This window comes from Leucoraja erinacea, chromosome 1 (assembly GCF_028641065.1).
Source record: "Leucoraja erinacea ecotype New England chromosome 1, Leri_hhj_1, whole genome shotgun sequence".
In the NCBI taxonomy this organism is placed as follows: domain Eukaryota; kingdom Metazoa; phylum Chordata; class Chondrichthyes; order Rajiformes; family Rajidae; genus Leucoraja; species Leucoraja erinaceus.
The window spans coordinates 88,521,098-88,543,274 of NC_073377.1; the positions used below are offsets into that span (position 1 = coordinate 88,521,098).

Here is a 22,177-nt window from a genome sequence, read left to right on the forward strand (position 1 = left end):
GCCCGATCAGGTGCTGGAGCCCCAGCGAGACAAATTATTGTTAAACTACACGACCTATCAGTTCTTGAAGATATCATGAAGAAAGTGACAAGCGCAGGAATCCTGATGTTTGAAGGAGAAAATATAAGAATTTTTGGATACTATCCAGCAGAGGTTGTCAAGAAGCGAGGGGCGGAGCTAATTGTAATTAACATTCATGGAAGCTCACGCGAAATATCCCACAGTATCTTTAAATGCTGTTTTTTTGTATTATTTACGTTATTTAGCACTTTTATTTGCTTTTTCTTCTTAAGGCACTTTTTCTTATGATATACCAGCTAGGTTTGGCAATTGGGATCACCCACCCAACAACCAGAAGGTTGATTTATTGTGTTGCCCCATCTGAAACAAGGGTATCCATGTAAGCTATAATGCAAGATGACCCTCTAAAGAAAACTGGAGGAATTACATTTTGTAGCTGGAATATTAGGGGTGTTAATGAGCCAATTAAAAGGGGTAATGTTCTTGCCCAACTAAAATCGATTAATGCTGATATAATATTTTTACAGGAGACGCACCTCAAAGATCGAGCTCTTATCAGGTAGAAGGCTAATTGGATTGGTCAAATATATCACTCCTCTTTTCTCTCCAAAACCAGAGGTACTGCAATTATAATTCGTAAGGGCATACCATTTAAACATAAAACCACCATAGCAGATAAAGATGGTAGATGATACGTCATAGTATCTGGGGAGATATATTCTACCTCACCTACTATGGTGAATATCTACGCTCCCAACTATGATAATCCACAATTTTTTAACAACATTTTTAATATAATCTCAGATTCCACCCAGCAAAACCTGATAATCGGGGGAGATTTCAACTGTGTTTTGGATCAATATTTGGATAAATCCTCACAACAAAAGAGATAATAATACAAAATCAAAATCCAGCGAACTTCAAAATACGTATATAAAACATTAAAATATAACAGACGTATGGAGGATTGCAAGTCCATCCGGAAGAGAATACTCCTTTTATTCATCCGTACATAAAACTTATACCCGTATTGACTATTTTCTGGTGGGCACAAAATCAATACCATTTACAACTTAATCCCAAATATCATAATAGTATTATTTCCAATCATACCCTGCTAACCTTCTCACTAAAACTAGAAGGAATGTACAATAAAAAATCGTTCTGGAGGTTTAATCCCCAAATACTAACTGACCCAGATTGCTGTGAATATTCAAAACAGATGGAATTCTTTTTTGAGACCAATGAATATCCAGGTATTTCGCCTCGTTATTATGGGAATCTTTTGAAGCTTTTATTAGAGGCTCTATCATTTCATATCAAAACAAAAAGAATAGGATGGAACAATTGCAATTAGAAGAAAAGATCAGACAGCTGGACTCCGAAAATGTGAGATCCGTCTATGGATAAACATAATAAGACAGCAGTATTAAAATTCAAGCTAAATCGAATTCTCTCTGCAAGAGTTATCAGGCTAATTCAAATTACTAATCAAGAAAACTTTGAATTCGGCGACAAACCGCATAAACTACTAGCACGTCAGTTGAGAAGAGTGGAAAAGGATCATACCATTAAAAAAAAAAAAAAAATCAGATCAGATAAAGGTGAACTTGTTCACACTTCCAAAAGATATTGACGAAAGATTTGCCCAATTCTATCAAAATTTATATATATCCAAAACATCACAGAAACGAGAAACATAGAAACAGTGTTGTTAATCCCCAAGAATGGTCCACACTCACTACACTGATCAGAGTACAATCAAGCCCTACATCTCAGCAATGAGTGCCATACCCCACCCAAGACCAGTCCTCACACACCGTTTCACACCGAGCTGTGGTATAATTCAAATCTCGATTCAGATCAGGTTCCTGGCATACCCAGTGCTGTCAGTAATACATCTTTCTTTATACAATGCAATAACAACCACTTTTAAGGCTGATTCAATTAATGCTCTGGTGGTTCCTTGTACTAATGTACAATGTTTTACATTTCATTTTGTTTTCAGTATAACTTCAGTTTTCAATTTTATTGAAATTCTAAAATTTTAAATTCTAAATTTTTCACCTGAAAAAATGTTTGAAACAGCAAATAAATTACAAACCTGTTGGTAAATGCATACAAAGGAAAGAAAACTCCTAGGCAGTGTCGAAGGAAGGTGTCATCTTCAGTCACAGGGTTATACCACAACAAAATAAGCCGGGTAAGGAGCTTGGGACTTGAAAGTCTTCCAGAAAAAAGCAGTTTAGCAAATCCTTCAGCAGCTACAGTCTTCAGTTCTGTTATCTAAATAAAAACAAGTAATTCTGTCATCTGAAACATTAAGGAAGAGAAAGTAGGGAAGGGTATAGAAGAGAGGGGGTTCGAGGATACTTAACAGTTAGAAAGGATTGACACAATGCTTTAAAAATGAGGGCAGACAGAATACTGAAGGACAATATAATGACAGATGTGAGGAATGATATTATAAATTATTGAAGTGTGAACAAACAATATAATTGGGGGGGAAAAGATAACAAGGGGCAAACAAAAACACCGGTGGGAGTTGTTCATTGATCCCGGTGGCAGCGATTATGATGAAAACATATTTGTTTAACAAGCTGAAATAATTTATATCATTAATCAAGACAGAACTGAAGTAGAGAGACTACTGTAAATCCCCAAGATAGTTTGTACCCAAGAATTGGAAAAATAGTTAGGTGCAGACTCAGTGAATAATTAGTTAAAATCAAAAGAAATTCCTTAGATTATGGAGCAATCATACCAAATAGGATGAAAGCAAATGTAATGTCATTATTCAAGAGATTGGATGAGAGGGGTGGGGCAAGGATTTAAAAAAAAACAAAAACTATATCATTTAATCCAAAAGCAAAATGCTGCAGATGATAGAAATCTTAAGAACAGAAAATGCCTGAAACATCAAGTTCAGGGAGCAGTTAAAGGGAGAAACAGGTTTCAGATCAATGATGTTTTATCAAAACTGGGAAAGTTAGAATCAAACAAATTACATAGAAAAAAGGGTGTGACAGAGAGAACAAAGAGTAAGTTTTGTGATGGGGTGGAAATTAGGAAAGAGTCAGTGATACGCTTGGTGATGGTGCTAGCTGAAAAGGGATGGTGAAAATATGTCTGAAAGAAGAAAGGAGGAAAACTGAATGCCGAAAAGATGAGGGACAAGATAAGAATGGCTGATTATCCAAAAGTGCCAAATTAATTTGTTGTGTCCTGAAGCTTGTAATGTGTCAAGTTGCAACAAAAATGACTTTTCCTTAAATTTACATTGAGCTTTACCGAAACGTCGGTCCAAAAGCAAAATAGGAGTGGGAGCAGAATGGAGAAAAAGTGAAAGGTGACAGAAAAATCAAGGTCACCCTTGGACCATGAATGGAGGCGTTCTGTCAAGTGAGCATATCATATTACATTGTGACAAATGAATGCAATGTGAATTTGTAGCTGTACAAGTTAAATCAATATTTCATCTGAAAGGAGTGTTCATATCCTTGGACGACAGGCAGGATTTGCTTGAGATAGCATCCCAAGAAGGGGAGTAAAGATTGAGAAGTGGATTAAATAACGGCAAAGTGAATTCCGTTTGAAATGCTGAAAGAGGGTAGGGAAATATACTTCTGGTAATGATATCTTGGTGGAGAGGTTGGAAATTGCAGAAGATGATTCATTAAATGCAAAATCTGACAAGGAGGAAGAGGAGGGCAAGATGAAGCATCCTTATTCTGGGAGGGAGAAAAGATTAGTTTAGACATACAGCGTGGAAGACACAAGGACATTTTGTTTAAAAAGATTGTAAATATTTTGAATTCAATAATCGATTTAGCTCTGCATATCAATTAGAAACTGTGATAGATCTATGAGATCAGGTTTACACTCAGGAAAGTGAATTTTAGGTTGGAAAGTTAGCCACATCTTACTAAAATGGTAAAGCAGCCTTCTTATTCTTATTTCTCATTTCTTATTCTTAATAATATTATAGTAGAAATGGTGCACATCACATTACCTTACATGTTCCTATTTTAAAATGTACTTTCCCATGATCCTTGTCCTTTACCCATCCCAAGTTCCCAAATGCAATATCAAAAGTCACTGGTTATCCTTACCTCACTGTTTAAGTATTCTAGGAGCAGTTTAAGGATACTGTTAACGGTATCTGTTTCGACAGCAGATTCTGTAAGTTCAGCAGCTGTTGATTTATCAGTTTCATCACCAATCTCCTCGTTTTGTATATCTTGCGATTTGTCATGACCAGGTTTGAAAACCTCAATTCCAAATACTTGCAGAATGTCAAAAACTGCTTGCAATGCACTGATTTTCACCCTGGCCTCATCAAGTTGAGAAATCTATGATATACAAGGAAACTATATGGGTTTAATCAAACAGGAGTAGATCGCTATAGCAAACTGAATAGTTTGTAACGCACTGTAACACACCAATTTCATGTTGCCTGTGCAACTACATGATTGCTCCTTTCAATCTATGCTACTGCACTTGTTAATGGCTTAACAGCTCAGCAGCAGCTCAATGTTTTGACTGGCAATGACCAGTTAAAGTTAATTTCCACTGCTTAAAGTCAGATTGCATCTATTAAAAGGGAAGTTGCACTGTGGCCACATTGTATTCCGACAGGCATTCTGAATTCATTCTGTCCTGGGGATCCAACAACGAGAACAAGGGCTTAGCGGTTTTCCAATATTGCAACATAACTGTGGCAAAAGGAGGCAAATTGTTCACCACCCGGTAGGCGGCGCGACTCTCGTCAGCAGCAGCCTCTGCAGCCCGTCCGCATTTTTATTATTTTCTGTCTATGTTTTTTTGTAGTTTTTGTTATTTTTTGTTGGGGTGTGTGTGTGGGGGGGGGGGGGGGGGGTGGGGTGGGAGGGAGGGGGAAACTTTTAAATCTCTCCCTGCACGGGAGACCCGTCCTTTCTTGTCGGGTCTCCGTTGTCGTTGGGGCTGCAACGAGGAGCGGCCTCCAACAGGAGACCGGGGACTCTGGTGCCGACGACTCACCGTCACCGTCGCGGGGCTGGCCGAGTCCGGAGCGGGTGGAGCGGTGGAGGAGCGCTGCGCTGCTGCTGCTGCGGCCCGACCTCCGGAGGCTTCAACTGCAGGTCTGGTGGACGGAGGCACCGGGAGCCCGTGGGTCCCTGGAGGGAGACTGCTTTTCAGGGCTCTCGCAACGGCGACTTCTCCCGCCCGAGTTGCGGGGTCGAATGAGCTCCTGGAGCGGAGCCTGACATCACGGCCCCGCGCAGCTTGGAATGGCCGCGGGACTCTGCGAGCGCCACCGGGGGCTCTAACATCAAGACCCGGTGTGCGATCTCGCACCACCCGGCGTGGCTTTAATGGCCGCGGGACAATCGCCATCGCCAGCTGGGGGCTTTGACTTTGTCTCTGACATCGGGGGGGGGAGAGTGCAGTGGAGAGATAAGTTTTTTTTGGCCTTCCATCACAGCGATGTGATGGATGTTTATGTAAATTATGTTGCGTCTTGGGTCTATTTGTTTGTAATGTATGGCTGCAGAAACGGCATTTCGTTTGGACCAAAACGGGTCCAAATGACAATTAAATTGTATCTTGTATCTTGTAGCTGAAGTTCACAAAGCCCTCCACATGTGCACAAACGTTCGTTGTATCACAATTAGTCCCTTGGAGAGGTCATCATTCAGCATATGCATTAAGGCGAGTTGGGGGAGTTCGTGGAATGAGAGGGAGATGCTGAAAATCTTGACAATGTCTGTATCCTTATACCAAGTGTTTCTAATATCCTATAACTTTTCATGATTTACAATCCTTCACTGTACACTTATAGTCAGTAAATTAGTTACTAACAAACTTAATTTAGATTTTAGCATAGACGCAAGATCAGTATGTAATGAATCTCTGGACGAGTGGCTTAAAGCTACACCAAAGGAAAGGAAAATCATAGTTGCAGCAGCCCACAAAGCACGCACAAGTTGAATCAAAATGCTTGTAATTTTTATCATACATAGCAAAAAGCCTACGAGCAAAGTCAAGGACTGTTTGGAAACCTTGCAGCTTGAGAGAGGTAAACAATTCTAGCAGACATGAAGACCATGTCACAATGTAGCATTTGAAAGCCAATATGTCAGCTTTTCTGTACAAGCCGTGCATGTTTAATCTTATCAAGCAAACTCAGGATCTTGCTAACATAGCTGTGAATTCCAGTTTTCATTCAGACTTTTCCAGGTGATTTCTTGGATTGCTGAAGCCAGTGGCTCCTTGGGTTTTGTATTTGCTGGCCTCTCAGGATTACAACATTTGTGATCAATAAACATATTTCATCAATGTAAATTAAATTCAAAAGTTTAAAAAAAAATGGAAACTCTGCAGTCATCTGCTATAGTCTTTTCTACTTAATCTATAATAAATGTGGGAAACAAATCATGCTTTGCAAAGATGCCTGGCTGTTCCCAATAAAAATGATGGACAGATTAATAAAGAAACACAAAGGATAGGAAAGTAGAGATCAGAGTAAAAAAAGATACCAAAAAAGACACAGAGCTATTCACAAGATTAAGAAAATTTAAGGAAATGACCGATACAGGACATTCTACCCATCCTTTTATGGTTTTGCCCTCAACATTTTCCTAACATTAGACGACACCGTCCTGGCAATCTATACAAAACAATAAATTCAGGAATTCACAATCAAGGTACTGAAATGAAAGATTTACTCAAATATAGACCAGTCCATAAATTACCTGCAATAACAGTGGCAGATGTTGAATCGCTAAATCTTTGTTGTGCAATGCTGATGAACCCAAACATAAGACTGCCAGATTTCTTACAGCAGGATTAACATTTGCAATACTTGGTAGTATCTAAAAGTCAAGAAACATATTGGAGTAAAAAAAATCGTGAAATAGTTTTACTAAATAGTATTACACAATGCAACTTGTCTACAAGTATTTAGTTAGCTGACATTTAAATTACTGATATCACAAAAATAGCAGAATTGGCGCAATCACATACAATCTATCACCCACCTATACACTGGGGTCATTGTACAATGGCCAATTAACTTACCAATGTGCACACCTTTCAAATATTTCCGAGAATTGAGAGCCACAACAGAAATTTAAGCTATTTGTCAGCAACAATTATTCTGTGCCTGTGCCGCCACCGGCACCCTCCCCACTTCCAAAGATCCAACGCAATTATAATTACAATATGGAGTGGCATTGCCCTATTAATGTGCAGTGCCACACCGCAGACGCAGCTGGCTTCTCATTGCAAGTTTAGTCAAATTTTGGAGAGCTGTTATGGTTTTGGATGAAATTCCTGAGGATGTAGCGGTTCCAAACGTGGTGAACAAACAGTTGCTTTATTCAGACATGGCATGGTTGGTGTACATAGTTTGGTCCTCTAAAATATTGTCATTGGTGCTGAGCGAGGGTGTTGCCTCGAGCTCAGCTACCTGTCGCCTCTCGTGATCTCAAGGTGAGATCTGCTTATGTAGCATGACACTCCCCTTAACCCATGTCAATAGACAATATAGACAATAGACAATAGGTTCAGGAGTAGACCATTCGGCCCTTCGAGCCAGCACCGCCATTCAATGAGATCATGGCTGATCATCCCCAATCAGGACCCCGTTCCTGCCTTCTCCCCATATCCCCTGACTCCGCTATTTTTAAGAGCCCTATCTAGTTCTCTCTTGAAAGCATCCAGAGAACCTGCCTCCACCGCCTGAGGCAGAGAATTCCACACTCACCACTCTCTGTGAGAAAAAGTGTTTCCTCGTCTCCGTTCTAAAAAAGTGTTTCCTCGCCTCCGTTCTATGACTTCACGTGACAGCCCTCGTAACCAGACGAGGGTACGACTGTAAGTGGACTGACCATCGGCTGACGCCAGAAGGCGAACATTAATAATGTTATACTGTCCCATTTGCCTCTGTACTCCACAATTTGAGATTTGTAATAGAAATGTGCACTTTAACCACATGCGACTTTTTCTATTACAAATCTCAAATTGTGGAGTACAGAGGGAAATAAATAAATGATGGGTCTTTGTCCCAAATATTATGGAGGGCACTGTATGTTTCTATAAGATCCCCTCTCATCCATCTAAATTTCAGTGAATACAAGCCCAGTCGACTTTCTTTCATCATATGTCAATCCCGCCATTCCGGGAATTAACCTGGTGAACCTACGCTGCACTCCCTCAATAACAATAATGTCCTTTCTCAAATTAGGAGACCAAAATTGCACACAATACTCCAAGTGCCGTCTCTCCAGGGCCCTGTACTACTGCAGTAGGACCTCCTTGCTCCGAAACACAAATCCTCTCGCAATGAAGGTCAACATGCCATTAGCTTTCTTCACTGCCTGCTGCATCCTGCATGCTTACTTTCAGTGACTGATATACAAGCACATCCAGGTCTCGTTGCACCTCCCCCTTTCCTAATCCGACACCATTCAGTTAATAATCTGCCTTCCTGTTCTTGCCACCAAAGTGGATAACCTCACATTTATCCGCATTATACTGCATCTGCCCACTCACCCAGTCTATCCAGGTCACCCTGCAGCCTCATGGCATCCACATCGCAGTTCACACTGCCACCCAGCTTTGTGCCATGCGCAAACTTGGAGATGTCACATTTAATTCCCTCGTCTAAATATATTGTAAATAACTGGCATCCCAGCACCGAGCCTTGCAGCACCCCACTAGTCACTGCCTGCCATTCTAAAAATGACCCATTAATTCCTACTCAGCTTCCCGTCTACCAACCAGTTCTCCATCCATGTCAGTACTCAACCCCCAATACCATGTGCTCTAATTTTGCACACTAATCTCTTGTGTGGGACCTTGTAAAAGGCTTTTCGAAAGTCCAGATACACCACATCCACAGGCTCTCCCTTATCCATTGTACTTGTTATATCCTCAAAAATTTCCATAAGATTAGTCAAGCATGTTTTCCCCTTCATAAATCCATGCTGACTTTGACCGATCCTGTCACTGCTTTCCAAATGCGCTGCTATAACATCTTTACCATTGACTCAAGCATCTTCCCCACTACAGATGTAAGGTTAACTGGTCTAAAATTCCCCATGTTCTCTCTCCCTCCTTTCTTAAAAAGTGGGGACACTCCAGCCCACAAGAACTGATCCAGTCGAGAGAACATTGGAAAATGATCACCTATGCATCCATGATTTCTAAGGTCACCTCCTTGAGTACTCTGGGATTCAGACCATCAGGCACTGGGGATTTATCTGCATTCAGTTCCAACAGTTTACCTAACACTATTTCTTGACTCATGTGAATTCCCTTCAAATCCTCCCTCTCAGTAGATCCTCGGTCCCCTAGTATTTTTGGGAGATTGGTTCTGTCATTATTAAGGAAGACACAAACAAAGTACTCGTTTAACTGTTCTGCCATTTTGGTTTCCCATTATAAATTCAACTGTCTGATTTGAAGGGACCTACATTTGTCTTCACTGATCTTTTCCCTTTTACATATCTAAAGAAGCTATTAGTCAGTTTTTAATTATTCCCGCAGGCTTTTTCTTTCAAGCTCTCCCCCTTAATTAATTAACCCCTTTGTCCTCCTCTGTTGATTTCTAAATTTCTCCCAGTCCTCCGGTTTGCTGCTTCCTCTGGCCAATTTTTCCTTATATTTAACACTATCCTTGATTTCCCTTGTTAGCCACGGTTGAGCCGCCTTACTCGTTTTATTTTTTCGCCAGACAGGGATGAACAATTTTTGGAGTTCATCCATGCAGTCTTTAAATCTTTGCCATTGCATCTCCACCATCACCCTTTAAGTGTAATTCGTCCTTCCATCCTAGCCAATTCCCATCTCATATCTTCAAAGTCTACTTTTTTTTAAGTTCAGAACCCTGCTCTCTGAATTAACCGTGTCACTTTCCATCCTAATGCAGAATTCCACCATATTATGGTCACTGTTGCCCAAGGGGCTATGCACAACAAGATCGCTAACTAATCCTTCCTCATTACATAATACCCAGTCTTGGATGGCCTGTCCTTTAATCGGTTCTTCTACATAACATCTAGATGCATTCTAGGAAATCCTCCTCCTCAGCGTTGCTACCAATTTGGTTGGCCCAATCTATATGTAGATTAAAGTCACCCATGATAACTGCTTGGAACTAAAATGGTAAGTAATATTAACTCATTAACACCACTTGCATCATCTTCCATTAATTAAATGACCGAGAGAAAACTGAGATGGCAGTCATTGGCTACTCTGCATTACTTGCATTTTGTGAACACAACAAAAGTTAACAATTTTTTCTTGTAATAATATTGATGTCAATGTTGTAGTTAGAACACTGTAGAATGGATGTGCTAATTAAGCGTCTTTGATTCTGATGTTGCCAGACCCGTTTCCAGTATTTGCCTTGTTTTAGTTGGTAGATACCAAAGATATAAAACACTATTCTCCAGAACCACAACTTGGGTGGTGTAATGACCTGAGTCTTTGTTGTTTCTCGTGCACTCATCTGTTCAAATTGGATGAAAAACAGCTTCTGCAATGGAGATGACTTTGAGAGGTCATGATAGTCCATTCACTCAGAACTGTTGGGTAAAAATCTTGCATTTCCCTCCCCTACCCGTGTTGGGTTCTGACATCACTGAATCACCACCTCTAGATATTTCATGGGCCTGCACCATTTACAACAGATTAGATCCATTGTTTGTGGAAGAACCTAGGGAACCACTCTGGTGTAAAGCAAATTGATGAGAAGATGGCTAAATAGTTTTTTCCATTGTTTTGGTGCTCAAATAATCTGCATCAAATTCATTCTGATAGACCACTAATTTATTTCCACTATATATGGATTTATGTTAGAAGCTTGGTTGAATATGCATCCAAAACTATCGAGGATAAAGAGAGCCACTTTCCCCTCAGCTCGTGATCACTTTCTTAATAGTCTAATAGGTATAAAATATTGAACTTGCTAGCAATGCCCAAATTTCAAGAGATGCAAGAAACTTAATTTGTCCTGACTGAATTTTAAGTTTTTGGGATAGAACTGATTTAAGCAGATTAAAGTAAATCCCAAATCAGAAAACAAGTTTGAAGCATATCAGAAATTCAAATGTAAATATGGATGTAAGCATTTGTTTTACCACCCACAATCTCCATGAAAAATCTACTTGGCATTGAGAACAAATTACACTTCCTAAACTCTTGCTTCAATCTAAACTATTTGATTTACTCAGACTAGGTTACAGCAAAGAAACCAGAAAGTAAATATGAAAATCATACCAAAGCTTCTGTGATTCCATCGAGAGTTGGACCCAAACCCTTTGTAACAGCCATTTGTTTGAGAAGCTCATTGCACATGATCAGGCATTTTAACATTGTTTCAGGGTCATCCTTTTTAAAATTAAAAAAAGAGAAAATGTGAAAATGTAGCACAATTTAGAATTCCATGAAACATCAAAAGATTAGCAGCACGTAGATAATAAACTAGCTTTAAGGTTGATTTGAGGCGATTACAAGACACGAGATATTAAAAAACTTATTTACCTACACTGTCACTTTTTTGGTTCCACAGCTTGGTTTACCAAATAAACAAAATTACATTTTTAAATCAGATTATAAACTTTATGGTGCTCTTGAGAGAAAAATACAAATATTCTTTCAATCATTATAAAGTAGGTTTTTGCAAAACTTAATGTAGTCATACAGAAGATTTTCAATTATACAATTTAAAGCCAATCTTGTTATATCTGCTAACAATGTAGAAATGACGCGTGAGATTCACAAGACCAAAAATTTAATCTCTGAATTAACTGAGAGTCCCTGCAAAGGAACTATTAAACAAAATAGCTGGTGCAGTAATGGGGTGATTCTATGTTAATACGATGACAAGGTAGAAGGACAGTCGAGGGTCCCTTTCAACAATTGATGGAATCGCAACTTTATACTTAGTCATCCGAGTCAAGAATGCGTAATACAAAGAATTAATGCACTAAGTATTCCATTCTGAGCAACAACACGATTGCAAACTTGATGAGCAATAGTTTGGAGTTTTTTAGGATAGTAACTCATTGCAAATACAAATGTGAAATTTAACTCTGAGAAATGAATGAATGAATGTTTTTAAGTTCCTTGGAACCATCATCTCCAAGGACCTGAAATGGGGTTAGGTCACCATCGACTCCACAGTCAAAAAGGCCCAACAGAGGATGTACTTCCTGGGGCAGCTGAGGAAACACAATTTGTCACAGGCAATGATGGTCCAATTCCATACTGCCGTTGTACAGTCTGTCCTCACTTTCTCCATCATGGTCTGGTTTGGCTCAGCCACCAAGCACGACATCCAGAGGCTGCAGCGAATCGTCCGCTCAGCTGAGAAGGTCATTGGCTACAACCCTCCCTCGAGTGACGAACTGTACACTGCAAGAGCCAGGAAGCAAGCAGGTAAGATCATCTCTGGCCCCTCTCATTCTGGCCACAAACTCTTTGAAACACTTCCCTCTGAAAGGCGACTCCAGACTGTCAAAATCACTACAGCCAGACATAAAACAACTTTTTTCCATGAGTAGTAGCTCTACTCAATAACCAAAAGTCTGTAGCCTCCTTTTGCTCCGGTATTTTGTTTCATTCCCATGTTTAAACTATGTTTATTATAAATGTTTAATGTTTTATGTGTCATTCTTAATCTATATTACTAAAACTAAGATATTGACCACTTTCTGATCGTGATTTCTGAAAGAACACCGCCACTTACGGCCGTCATTTTTGGCCACCTCGCACAGAGTCCCCCTCCGCCGGATTGGACCGGAGGATATTTCCCATCGATGAAAAGTCAGAGAGTTATTAATGTTTTTTAAAATGTCGCCATTCTCTCTGCTGCCCCCGCTGGCGGCAGGGGGGGGAAGGGACTATAACACCCAGTAGTGTCGTGCCTCACTCAGTCTCTGCGAGATAGAGGAAACGAGAGGGTCACGGCTCCCTGAGCTGCGAATAACAGTGAACGCACATCTGCTCGACGGTGAGTCCCCTTGATGTGGTTGTAAAGTGTTTGTCAAATTGTCTTGGCTTTTTAAAAGTTTTCAGAAAATGGATTGGATGTAAAGTGTTTGCCAAATTGTCTTTGTCTTGGTTTTTTAAATTGTTGCAACAGTTTTCGGATGGGTAAAGCGTGAATTAACATTTTATTAGATCGGGACTGTGTTTAATTGCAAAATTGGCGCTCATTCCGTGACAAGATGGCGTCGTCATTTCCGGTTAGCGGCAAGATGGCGCTGAGTGTGTCATTTCCGGTTCGTGGCATGATGGCGCAGACTGCAGAAGGCACAGTGAAGACGTTGTTGAATAATTCAAGAGAGCTTACCGCTCTGTCTATGGTAAATGTGTTTGTTGGACGTTATTTAAAGCACGTTTTCGCTTCAGCAGCTGCAGCTTCTACAGGAGGCTTTAAACATTTGAATCATTCGGTTTACACACTGTATGTTTACCACGTTCTGAAGTTACTTGGCATTTTAGTATTGAGTGTGGGTGAGTGAGTGAGTGAGTATTGGTTGTAAAGTGTTTGCAGAAAATGTATTGGTTGTAAAGTGTTTGCAAAATTGTTTGTCTTTGCTTTTTTAAAAAGTTTTCAGAAAATGTATTGGTTGTAAAGTGTTAGCCAAATTGTTTGTCTTGGCTTTTAAAATGGTTGCAACAGTTTTTGGATGGATAAAGCGTGAATAAACATTTTATTACATCAGGACTGTTTAATTGCAAAATTGGTGCTCATTCCATGACTTTCGCTTAGTGGCAAGATGGCACCGATGACGCAATTTCTGGGTTGCGGCAAGCCTGCGCTGATTGCGTCATTTGCGATTCGTGGCAAGAAGCGGGAGGGTGACGTCAAGATGGTGCTAAGTGCAGAAGACACCGTTGAATAATTCTAGAGGGCTAACTGCTCTGCCTATGGTGAGTGTGTTTGTTGGACGTTATTTAAAGCACGTTTTTGCTTCAGTAGCAGCAGCCTCTACAGGAGGATTTAAACGTTTGAATCATTCGGTTTACACACTATATGTTTACCACATTCTGAAGTTACTTGGCATTTTAGTATAGTTTAGTGAGAGTGTGTGTGACAGTGTGAGTCTGTGTGTATAGGGTGGTTGCACGTAAGGTCACCGGGTCAAAGGGCTTGACGCACGGAGCCGCTCAATCCATCTGGAGGACGGATTGAGCGGCTCCGTCTATGTTGTTAATACACTAAACGCGTACTTTCCTACCTGTTAAAAACCGCCAAAATTGTGATTTTTTTTGCTCTGTAAATGATTGTGGAAGTCGGGGTAACTGTGAGAGACATCTATCCTACTTCAGAATTCCAAAAGTGAAGAGAAATTAAGGTAAAGAGAAGCGAGAGCTGAAGGGACAACAACAGCTAAAGTGCTTGGCGAACATTGTGCAGATATCGAGATTGAAAATATTGGGAATTATCGCCTTTGCTCACTGCATTTCATCAACAGTAAGGCATTATTTGTGTTTTTTCTTGATTCCTTTGGTATCTAAAAAGTTTCAGAAGTGATAAATCTGGCTGTAAAATTTTAAAATCGCCCATGGTTCTGAAGTGAATTTTTACATGCAAAAAGAAAATGCTTCTGAAGCTAAATTTATCATTATAAAAATCTCCAGATTTACGAGCGGTGTGTGGAAAAGTACGTTTTCTATCATTATGCTATTGAGATGTATATTTTGGCAAATAATAAAATGCCCTGACAGCTTAAACATCCACTCCCTTTCAATAGGATATTGTCAATATGCTGAGGTTGATTATGTCCAATTAACAGCTAACTAATATGCCATTCCTTGGCTTGCATCCGAGTAAAATTTAATTCAAAACCACGTATGGTTTGCGATATTTTTAAATTATAAATTTTGCTTCAGAGGCTTTTTCATTTTTTATGTAAAAACCCATTTGAGAACCAAGGGCGATTTTAAAATTTTAAAGCAAGATTTTTAGATGCCAAAGGAATCAAGTAAAAACACTAATAATGCCTTACTGTTTGAAATGCAGTGAGCAAATGCGATAATTCCCAATATTTTCAATCTCGACATGTGCTTGGCCAATGTTAGCCAAGCACTTTAGCTGTTGTTGTCCCTTCAGCTGTCGCTTCGATCTACAGTCATTTCTCCTCACTTTTGGAATTCTGAAGTAGGATAAATATCTCTCACGCTTATCCCGATTTCCATAATTAGTTACAGCACAAAAATTGACCATTTCGGTGGGTTTTAATGGGCCCGCTATGCTGAAAACAATGGTAAGTGCTTACCTGCAGTTCATTGCGTGTACTCCAGTTGGCGTAGCGTAGCAACAGTATGGGTCACGGGTCGTCGTATGACCCGACTGCCGTGCAACCTCCCTATATGTATATGTGTGTGTGTGTGTGTGTGTGCGCGAGAGAGTCTGTGTGTGTGCGCGCAAGTCTGTGTGTGCGAGTCTGTGTGTGCTTGTGTGTGTGTGTGCGTGTGCATTTGTGTGCGAGAGTCTGTGTGTGCGTGCGCGAGAGTCTGTGTGTGTGCGCGCGTCTGTGTGTGAGTGCGCTAGCGCACGAGTCTGTGCGTGTGTGATCAACAAATAGTACAAATAATATAGTCTTTCGTAGTTCAGAGTTTATTCGTTATGTTTAATGGCCTGATGGCTGTCAGGAAGAAGCTGTTTCTTAATGTGGATGTTACAGTTTTCAGTTTACAAAAGTCAGACGACTCCAGAAGTCGGGCATAAGTCAGTCAGTCCACAATCCGTGATTCAGTCTGTTAGTCCAGAGGCCATGAGTGAGTGAGAACTCCCTTCCTTCCTTCCCCTCCTTCCACCCCTTTCTCTCCCCCCCCTCCCTCCCCCCCCCCCCCCCCCCCCCCCCCCCCCCCCACCCCCCCTCCCCCCCTCCCCCCCCCCTTCCCCTTCCCCCCCCTCCCTCCCCCCCCCCACCCCCCCCCCCTCCCCCCCATCTGTGAGGACTTCCCCCCCATCCCCCCCCCCCCTCCCATTCCCCCCCCTCCCCTTCCCCCCTTCCCCCCCCCCCTCTCTCTCTCCATCAGCCCACGAGAGCCCCCTCCCTCAGCTGCAGGACATTTACCAAAACCAAGAAATGGAAGGATGCACTTTGATGATGACAATCCAGAATTGCTGCAGGAATTGCTATACGATAGAACTGAACAGCAATTTGTTGAGAATGGGCCTCTGCTGAATGCTGAGCAGAGAGCAGGGTATGCACTCAATTTAACAATGTGAAGACATTCCCCTTCAGCAGACCCAATTCTCCATTCAATCATGTTTTGCTATGACGATCCATAAAAGCACAAGGACAAACAATGCAGAAGGTGTTGATCTACCTCAACAAACCGGTATTTAGCATGGAAAACTATATGTCTCTTAGCCGAGGAAAGATGAAAGGAAATGTCAAAGTTTTCCTGAAGGATGGAACATCGACCAAGAATATTGTCATTAAAAGCGTGCTTCGTTGAATGATGACTTCTGAGATAAATTCTCAGATTTTGTTTGTTAAACCTTGACCGCTGAATCTCTCTATATTTAAATTGTCTCTTTTTTTTTATCAACAGCAGACATAAAGACGCAGTGAGCAGCAACAAGAGACACAACAAGAAAGAACAATAATTCTCACCTTTAACATTTAAATTGTTCTTATATTTTAAGTCATTCACATTTTAAACTTTAATAAATCCTTTTTCCACTTTTCATGCCTGTGTGTTCTTCATCACAAAGGGAACCTAATGGGCGGGAATGGATGCTCTGTGGGAGAACCACTAAGAGTGCATGGTGGGAAGTTGTGGGGAGATGGACTGAATGCATGGGGGCGGAGGGGAATGGCAAGGAGCAGAGTGGGGAATGAAGGGAGGAGGGGTGACTGAGTGAACTGCCAGCGTACCAGGCGTGAGTGACTGCACTGCCAGCCCACCAGCCGTGAGTGACTGAACTGACAGCCAACCAGCTGTCAGTGACTGAACTGCCAACCCACCAGCCATGAGTGACTGCACTGCCAGCCCACGAGCCGTAAGGGAACTGCCAGCCCACCAGCTGTAAGTGAACGAACTGCCAGCCCACCAGCCATGAGTGACTGCACTGCCAGCCCACCAGTCGTGAGTGACTGCACTGCCAGCCCACCAGTCGTGAGTGACTGCACTGCGAGCCCACCAGCCGTGAGTGAATGCACTGCCAGCCCACCAGCCGTGAGTGACTGCACTGCCAGCCCACCAGCCGTGAGTGATTGCACTGCCAGCCCACCAGCCGTGAGTGACTGCACTGCCAGACCACCAGCCGTGAGTGAATGCACTGCCAGCCCACCAGCCGTAAGTGAACTGCCAGCCCACCAGCTGTAAGTGACTGCACTGCCAACTCTCCAGCCGTGAGTGACTGCACTGCCAACCCTCCAGCCATGAGTAAGTGAATTGCCAGCCCACCAGCCTTGTGACTGAACTGTCAGCCGAATAGTCTATTCAGTCCACCCTCTCCCCCTTCTCTCTGACAGTCTGTCACCTGTTTTGGGCAGAATTTCTGGCAGTTTCTCAGCTACCAGCCTGCCAGGTCTCAGTGACTGTACTGCCAGCCCAAGAATCCATTCGGCCCACAATGTCCATACTAGCCCTCTGGAAACCAGTCCCCCTTCGGCCCACAACACCCATACTAGCACAACTGAAAGCCCCCCACACACTGGCCAACAATATTGGAATTGGTGGAGAGGTGGAATATTGCGTTGGGTGACCAGCCATCCCGTGTGATGCTGGGACCCAACGGGTCCCACATAGTCTAGTTGTTACTGTATGTCGTGTTGTTACTTGCGAGCAGAGCACCAAGGCAAATTCCTTGTATGTGTACGTACCTGGCCAATAAACGTATTCATAAGTTAAGCTTTCTGAAAAATAAAAGTACCTTTTCAATGAAATTTTCTTTAACTTCTGGTTGTTCAGTTGCCTTAATCATTTCAGTTTTGAAGTTTTCCAATTCCTCAATTTTCTGCTTCAGCTTTGAGGCAGCAATGAAATCCTGGCTAGCTATACTCTCCTCCAGTGCTTGTTTTGCTTCTATCAGTTGAACTTTAATACTGGCAAGCTGCGGAAGTAGAAATAGAATATTGTTGTATTAACATAGTAATGCCCAGAAATTCATAACAGTGAGCTAATATTCGCAGTTGGGATGAGCCATCACTCTCGTTCTTGTGTATCAAAATCTATGCAAATATTTTATGACGATCAAACAGGCAGATTAACAGCAGAGCCAAAAAGTTAGATTTGCATTCTGGAAAATGCTTAGAATTCTTCCAAGCGTCCACAATAATCAGAAACATTCTAAAACTATTAAACATAAAATAAAAAGTGTTATATATAAATTTAAAATCACTTAAACACTCTTAAACAATTAAAAATATTATGCAAATTAAAAAAAAAACATTGCCTTCATTGCCCTTTCCCTCAGTCATTCCTTTCCATTGAAATGATAGGCTTGGATTCAGCATGCAGATTTCTTAATATAACTGCTGTGAATTTCACAATGTTTGTATTTCACTACTCGATTTCCACCTTAAGTGCAGCCAGGAAAATGACAGTGAAACTTGGCTAATAAATTCAGAACTTGTGCACTGGAGAGTGAACACTGGAAGTGTGGGGGAGAATTGCCAGCATTTCCGAGCAAGTCCCATGCCTTTTTACAGTTGTAACTGCTCAGGCCATGGTTACAAATCAGAAGTATAATTTTAACACTTTTAATTGGCATCTCAAAAGCAACCTTCCAAATCACTAAGATATAAAAGTCTTTATCCAGTTTTCCAATTTTGCAATTTATTACTTCCCTTTTAATTAATTCAATGGTGTGTACAATAAAAATACTCCTCATTTCCACCAAATCTCCAAAATATTAATATTTTTAAATGGTACATCGTTACAAATTATGCCTAGCCAAAATAGTCACTAGCCTAGGTATACCTTGACTTGCCTCCTCCTTTCTTCATCAGCATTCTCTGGCACATCAACATGAACAGTTGGCACTCGGATATCTGATATTATTTCTGCAACCTGCAATATTAAATCAAATAATAACAATAATTGAAGTCATTTTGGCTAGAAGAACAAGAAGGTGCAATGTAAACCAGAGGGCACAATTCTAAAAGGTGTATAAGAAAAATCCAGGAGTACGTTAATTTGTTGAATGGGCTAAGAACAGCCGAGAAAGTGGTTTAAAAAGCATACAGGATAAATGTGCTTCATTATTTTGAAGTTAAAAGTATAAGAGCAGAAACGGAATAACTTTTTAAAACACTGGTTTAATACGAATTGAACAATTTCTGGATATCACACTTTACAAAAGGTTCACTAAAATTATTTAAGGTATGAGGGACATTAATTATGTGAATGGGCTAGAGAAGCTGGGGTTATTCTCCTTGCATTGGAGAAGGTTGCAAGGAGATCTCATGAAGGGAATACACAGAATAGACTGTATAACTGTTTCTGTTGTTGGAGTTTTCAAAAACTAGGGGGCATAGAATAAGGGTGCAAGAAAAAAAGCTGCTGTAGAAACTCAGCAGGTCATTCAGCAAAGGGATAATCAATGTTGCAGGTTGAGACCCTGCAACAGGGATTTGATGAAGGCAAATCGTGATTAATTTGATGACATTCTGATGCAGGGTCTCCAACTGAAGCATCGGCTATCCCTTTGCCTCCATAGATACTGCCTGGCCTGCAGAGTTTCACCAACAATTTGGTTTTAGCTCCAGTTCCAGCACTGCAGTTTCTTGAATTAAGAATCTAGAATTAAGAAGATTGCCAAAAATGACAAGTATTTTTTTTTTTAAATTAGCAGTTTGAGGCAAAAATAAACTGATAGAGACTGTAATGGAGGCAGATTTGATTGCAGAATCGAAAGGAGGCTGGGTACGTATTTGAAAAGAAAGAATCGGCAGTTATGGGGTGAAGGCAAAAAAGTGGAACAAGCTGATCAAGTACAGACTTGACAGCTTGAATATCCAACTTTTATGTTACAACCATTCTGTTGCTCTGCGAGTTAATTCTGAATGTCTCTCTCAATATGGAATTTCACAATGTACCACATCTCTGAAGTTAATAGGAAAAATGTAAGATCCATTTGGTATCCTGTAAACTGCATTGTTAACTCCAAACATAATCTTTCCATGTTTTCCTTGTTGGAACCACTTAAATCATGAACTCACTGTAGGCCAACATAACACAACTGGAGAACTATTTTTTTTCCTGAGAGGACTAGAACCTAAAAATCTTTCAAGATTCACTTATTTTTACAATAACCTTTACCATCTTAGATCAAAACTACAATCAAATTAACATTGAACTAAATTCAGCCATTTATCAGTTACTACCTTGATTTTCCAGTAATTAAACTGATATATTTGTAGGTTCATACAGGTACAATAACCCACCAACCTTTTCCATTTTACAGGTTCATCCAGGTACAATAACCCACCAACCTTATCGAACCAATACAGGAATCAAAGACCTCTAATTATATTAAAAAATGAGAAAATTCCTACACTAGAGGATGGAATTCATTGCCCATGATGGTCATGGAACTATAGACGTTAAGCATATCTATAATATGTGCATTTTATGGATTCTGACAGAATCAAGGTAAATGGGGTTAGTGCAGCAAAGTAATTATCTTATTGAATGTTAACCAGGCACAAGGGACCTTGATTTTATTTTGTTCTTGCATTTATATGTATGTAATGGAATTTAATGTGCTACACTGACAAAGTCAAACTAGCTTCAGTTGGACATTAATTATTAATAATATCTTGGATTAATTACGTCTGTGAAATCGATGTAAAACGTATCAGAGAGTAAAGAAGGTCTTTAAACCCCGACATAGACACCACTACATATCATTGAGGCCGCATGACACTATCTCCATATAACTACAAGTCTTTGTCTTGTTTGTGCCCACGATGTGTCTCTGTGTTAATCTGTTTAAATCCGATCTAGGCCAGCGCCTTCCCATTTTCACACATCCCACTCACATTTTTTTCCGTGGCGATAAACATCTTCCCATCGCATTTCTACCTGTATTTCCAAAGTTAATTATCGTTGAAATTTTAAAAACAACCCGATTTCTTCAAACACCCATTTCGGGGAAAAATATCTGAGTGGCATCACAATGCACTCACAAGGTAGGACGGGCCACTCCGGGAGGGAGGGGCACACCAGCGCTTCAACCCCCTCCTCCCCCACCAGTGCACCAATTACAATGGGCTCTCAAGCTGCCGAGTGCCACACCCCCTGCGCCCTCCCCCCCAGGCACCCCCTCCAGTGAATCAATCACAATGGGCTCTCTAGCTGCCTAGTGCCACACCCCCTGCGCCCCCGGGTTATTCATGATTAAAGTTTGAAAAAAAGCCAAACGGGTTGCATTGTGGGAAACAGTGAGCGCTGCAATAATGCATTGGGGGAGCTGACCCAACGGGTCTGCACTTGGTCTAGTTAAAGTCTAAAATTCAATGTACATAAAACCCTTCATTCTTACAAACAGCAGAAATGGTTTGCTCTCTTCCCTTACAATATTTTTCCTTCTTCTCAGTCTTATGTGCTTTCGGTATCATTCAATACAATACATTGGAGGAATGGTTACAATATTAAATGATTTCTGTGTATTTTCCAATCTATGGACTGATCCAACTCATAGATGTCTGTAAAAACAAAAGCCATTTGTTCACCAGGAGACAGCGTGTAATAACTTGAAACCTGACCTGTATTTTTAGGCATGATGAATTCTAGAAGACAATTCCCGAACATGGTTAATTATTAAAAGTTAGATTTTACAGGGCACTGTGAATTCTTAAGAAGTAGCATACCTGGGGAAAGAAATATCTACACCAAATGATGTGAACATTAATTAAAATTTACATTTTGTTTAATGATAACCACATCACATGGCATAGAAACATAGAAATTAGGTGCAGGAGTAGGCCATTCGGCCCTTCGAGCCTGCACCGCCATTCAATATGATCATGGCTGATCATCCAACTCAGTATCCCGTACCTGCCTTCTCTCCATACCCCCTGATCCCCTTAGCCACAAGGGCCACATCTAACTCCCTCTTAAATATAGCCAATGAACTGGCCTCAACTACCCTCTGTGGCAGAGAGTTCCAGAGATTCACCACTCTCTGCGT

General features: G+C 40.9%; 1 protein-coding gene across 2 annotated transcripts in view; it reads right to left on the reverse strand.

Annotated features, from left to right (window-relative positions):
- The window catches only part of ncapg (non-SMC condensin I complex, subunit G), an 82,259-nt gene that overhangs the window by 21,682 nt on the left and 38,400 nt on the right, over positions 1-22,177 (reverse strand). For both annotated transcript variants that reach the window (XM_055638514.1, XM_055638504.1), the window contains exons 11-16: positions 18,964-19,053; positions 17,915-18,094; positions 11,290-11,400; positions 6,759-6,878; positions 4,134-4,373; positions 2,126-2,307 (exon numbers count right to left, since the gene is read on the reverse strand). In XM_055638514.1, the coding sequence (XP_055494489.1) occupies positions 2,126-2,307; positions 4,134-4,373; positions 6,759-6,878; positions 11,290-11,400; positions 17,915-18,094; positions 18,964-19,053 (923 nt within the window). The remainder of the gene's footprint in view (positions 1-2,125; positions 2,308-4,133; positions 4,374-6,758; positions 6,879-11,289; positions 11,401-17,914; positions 18,095-18,963; positions 19,054-22,177) is intronic.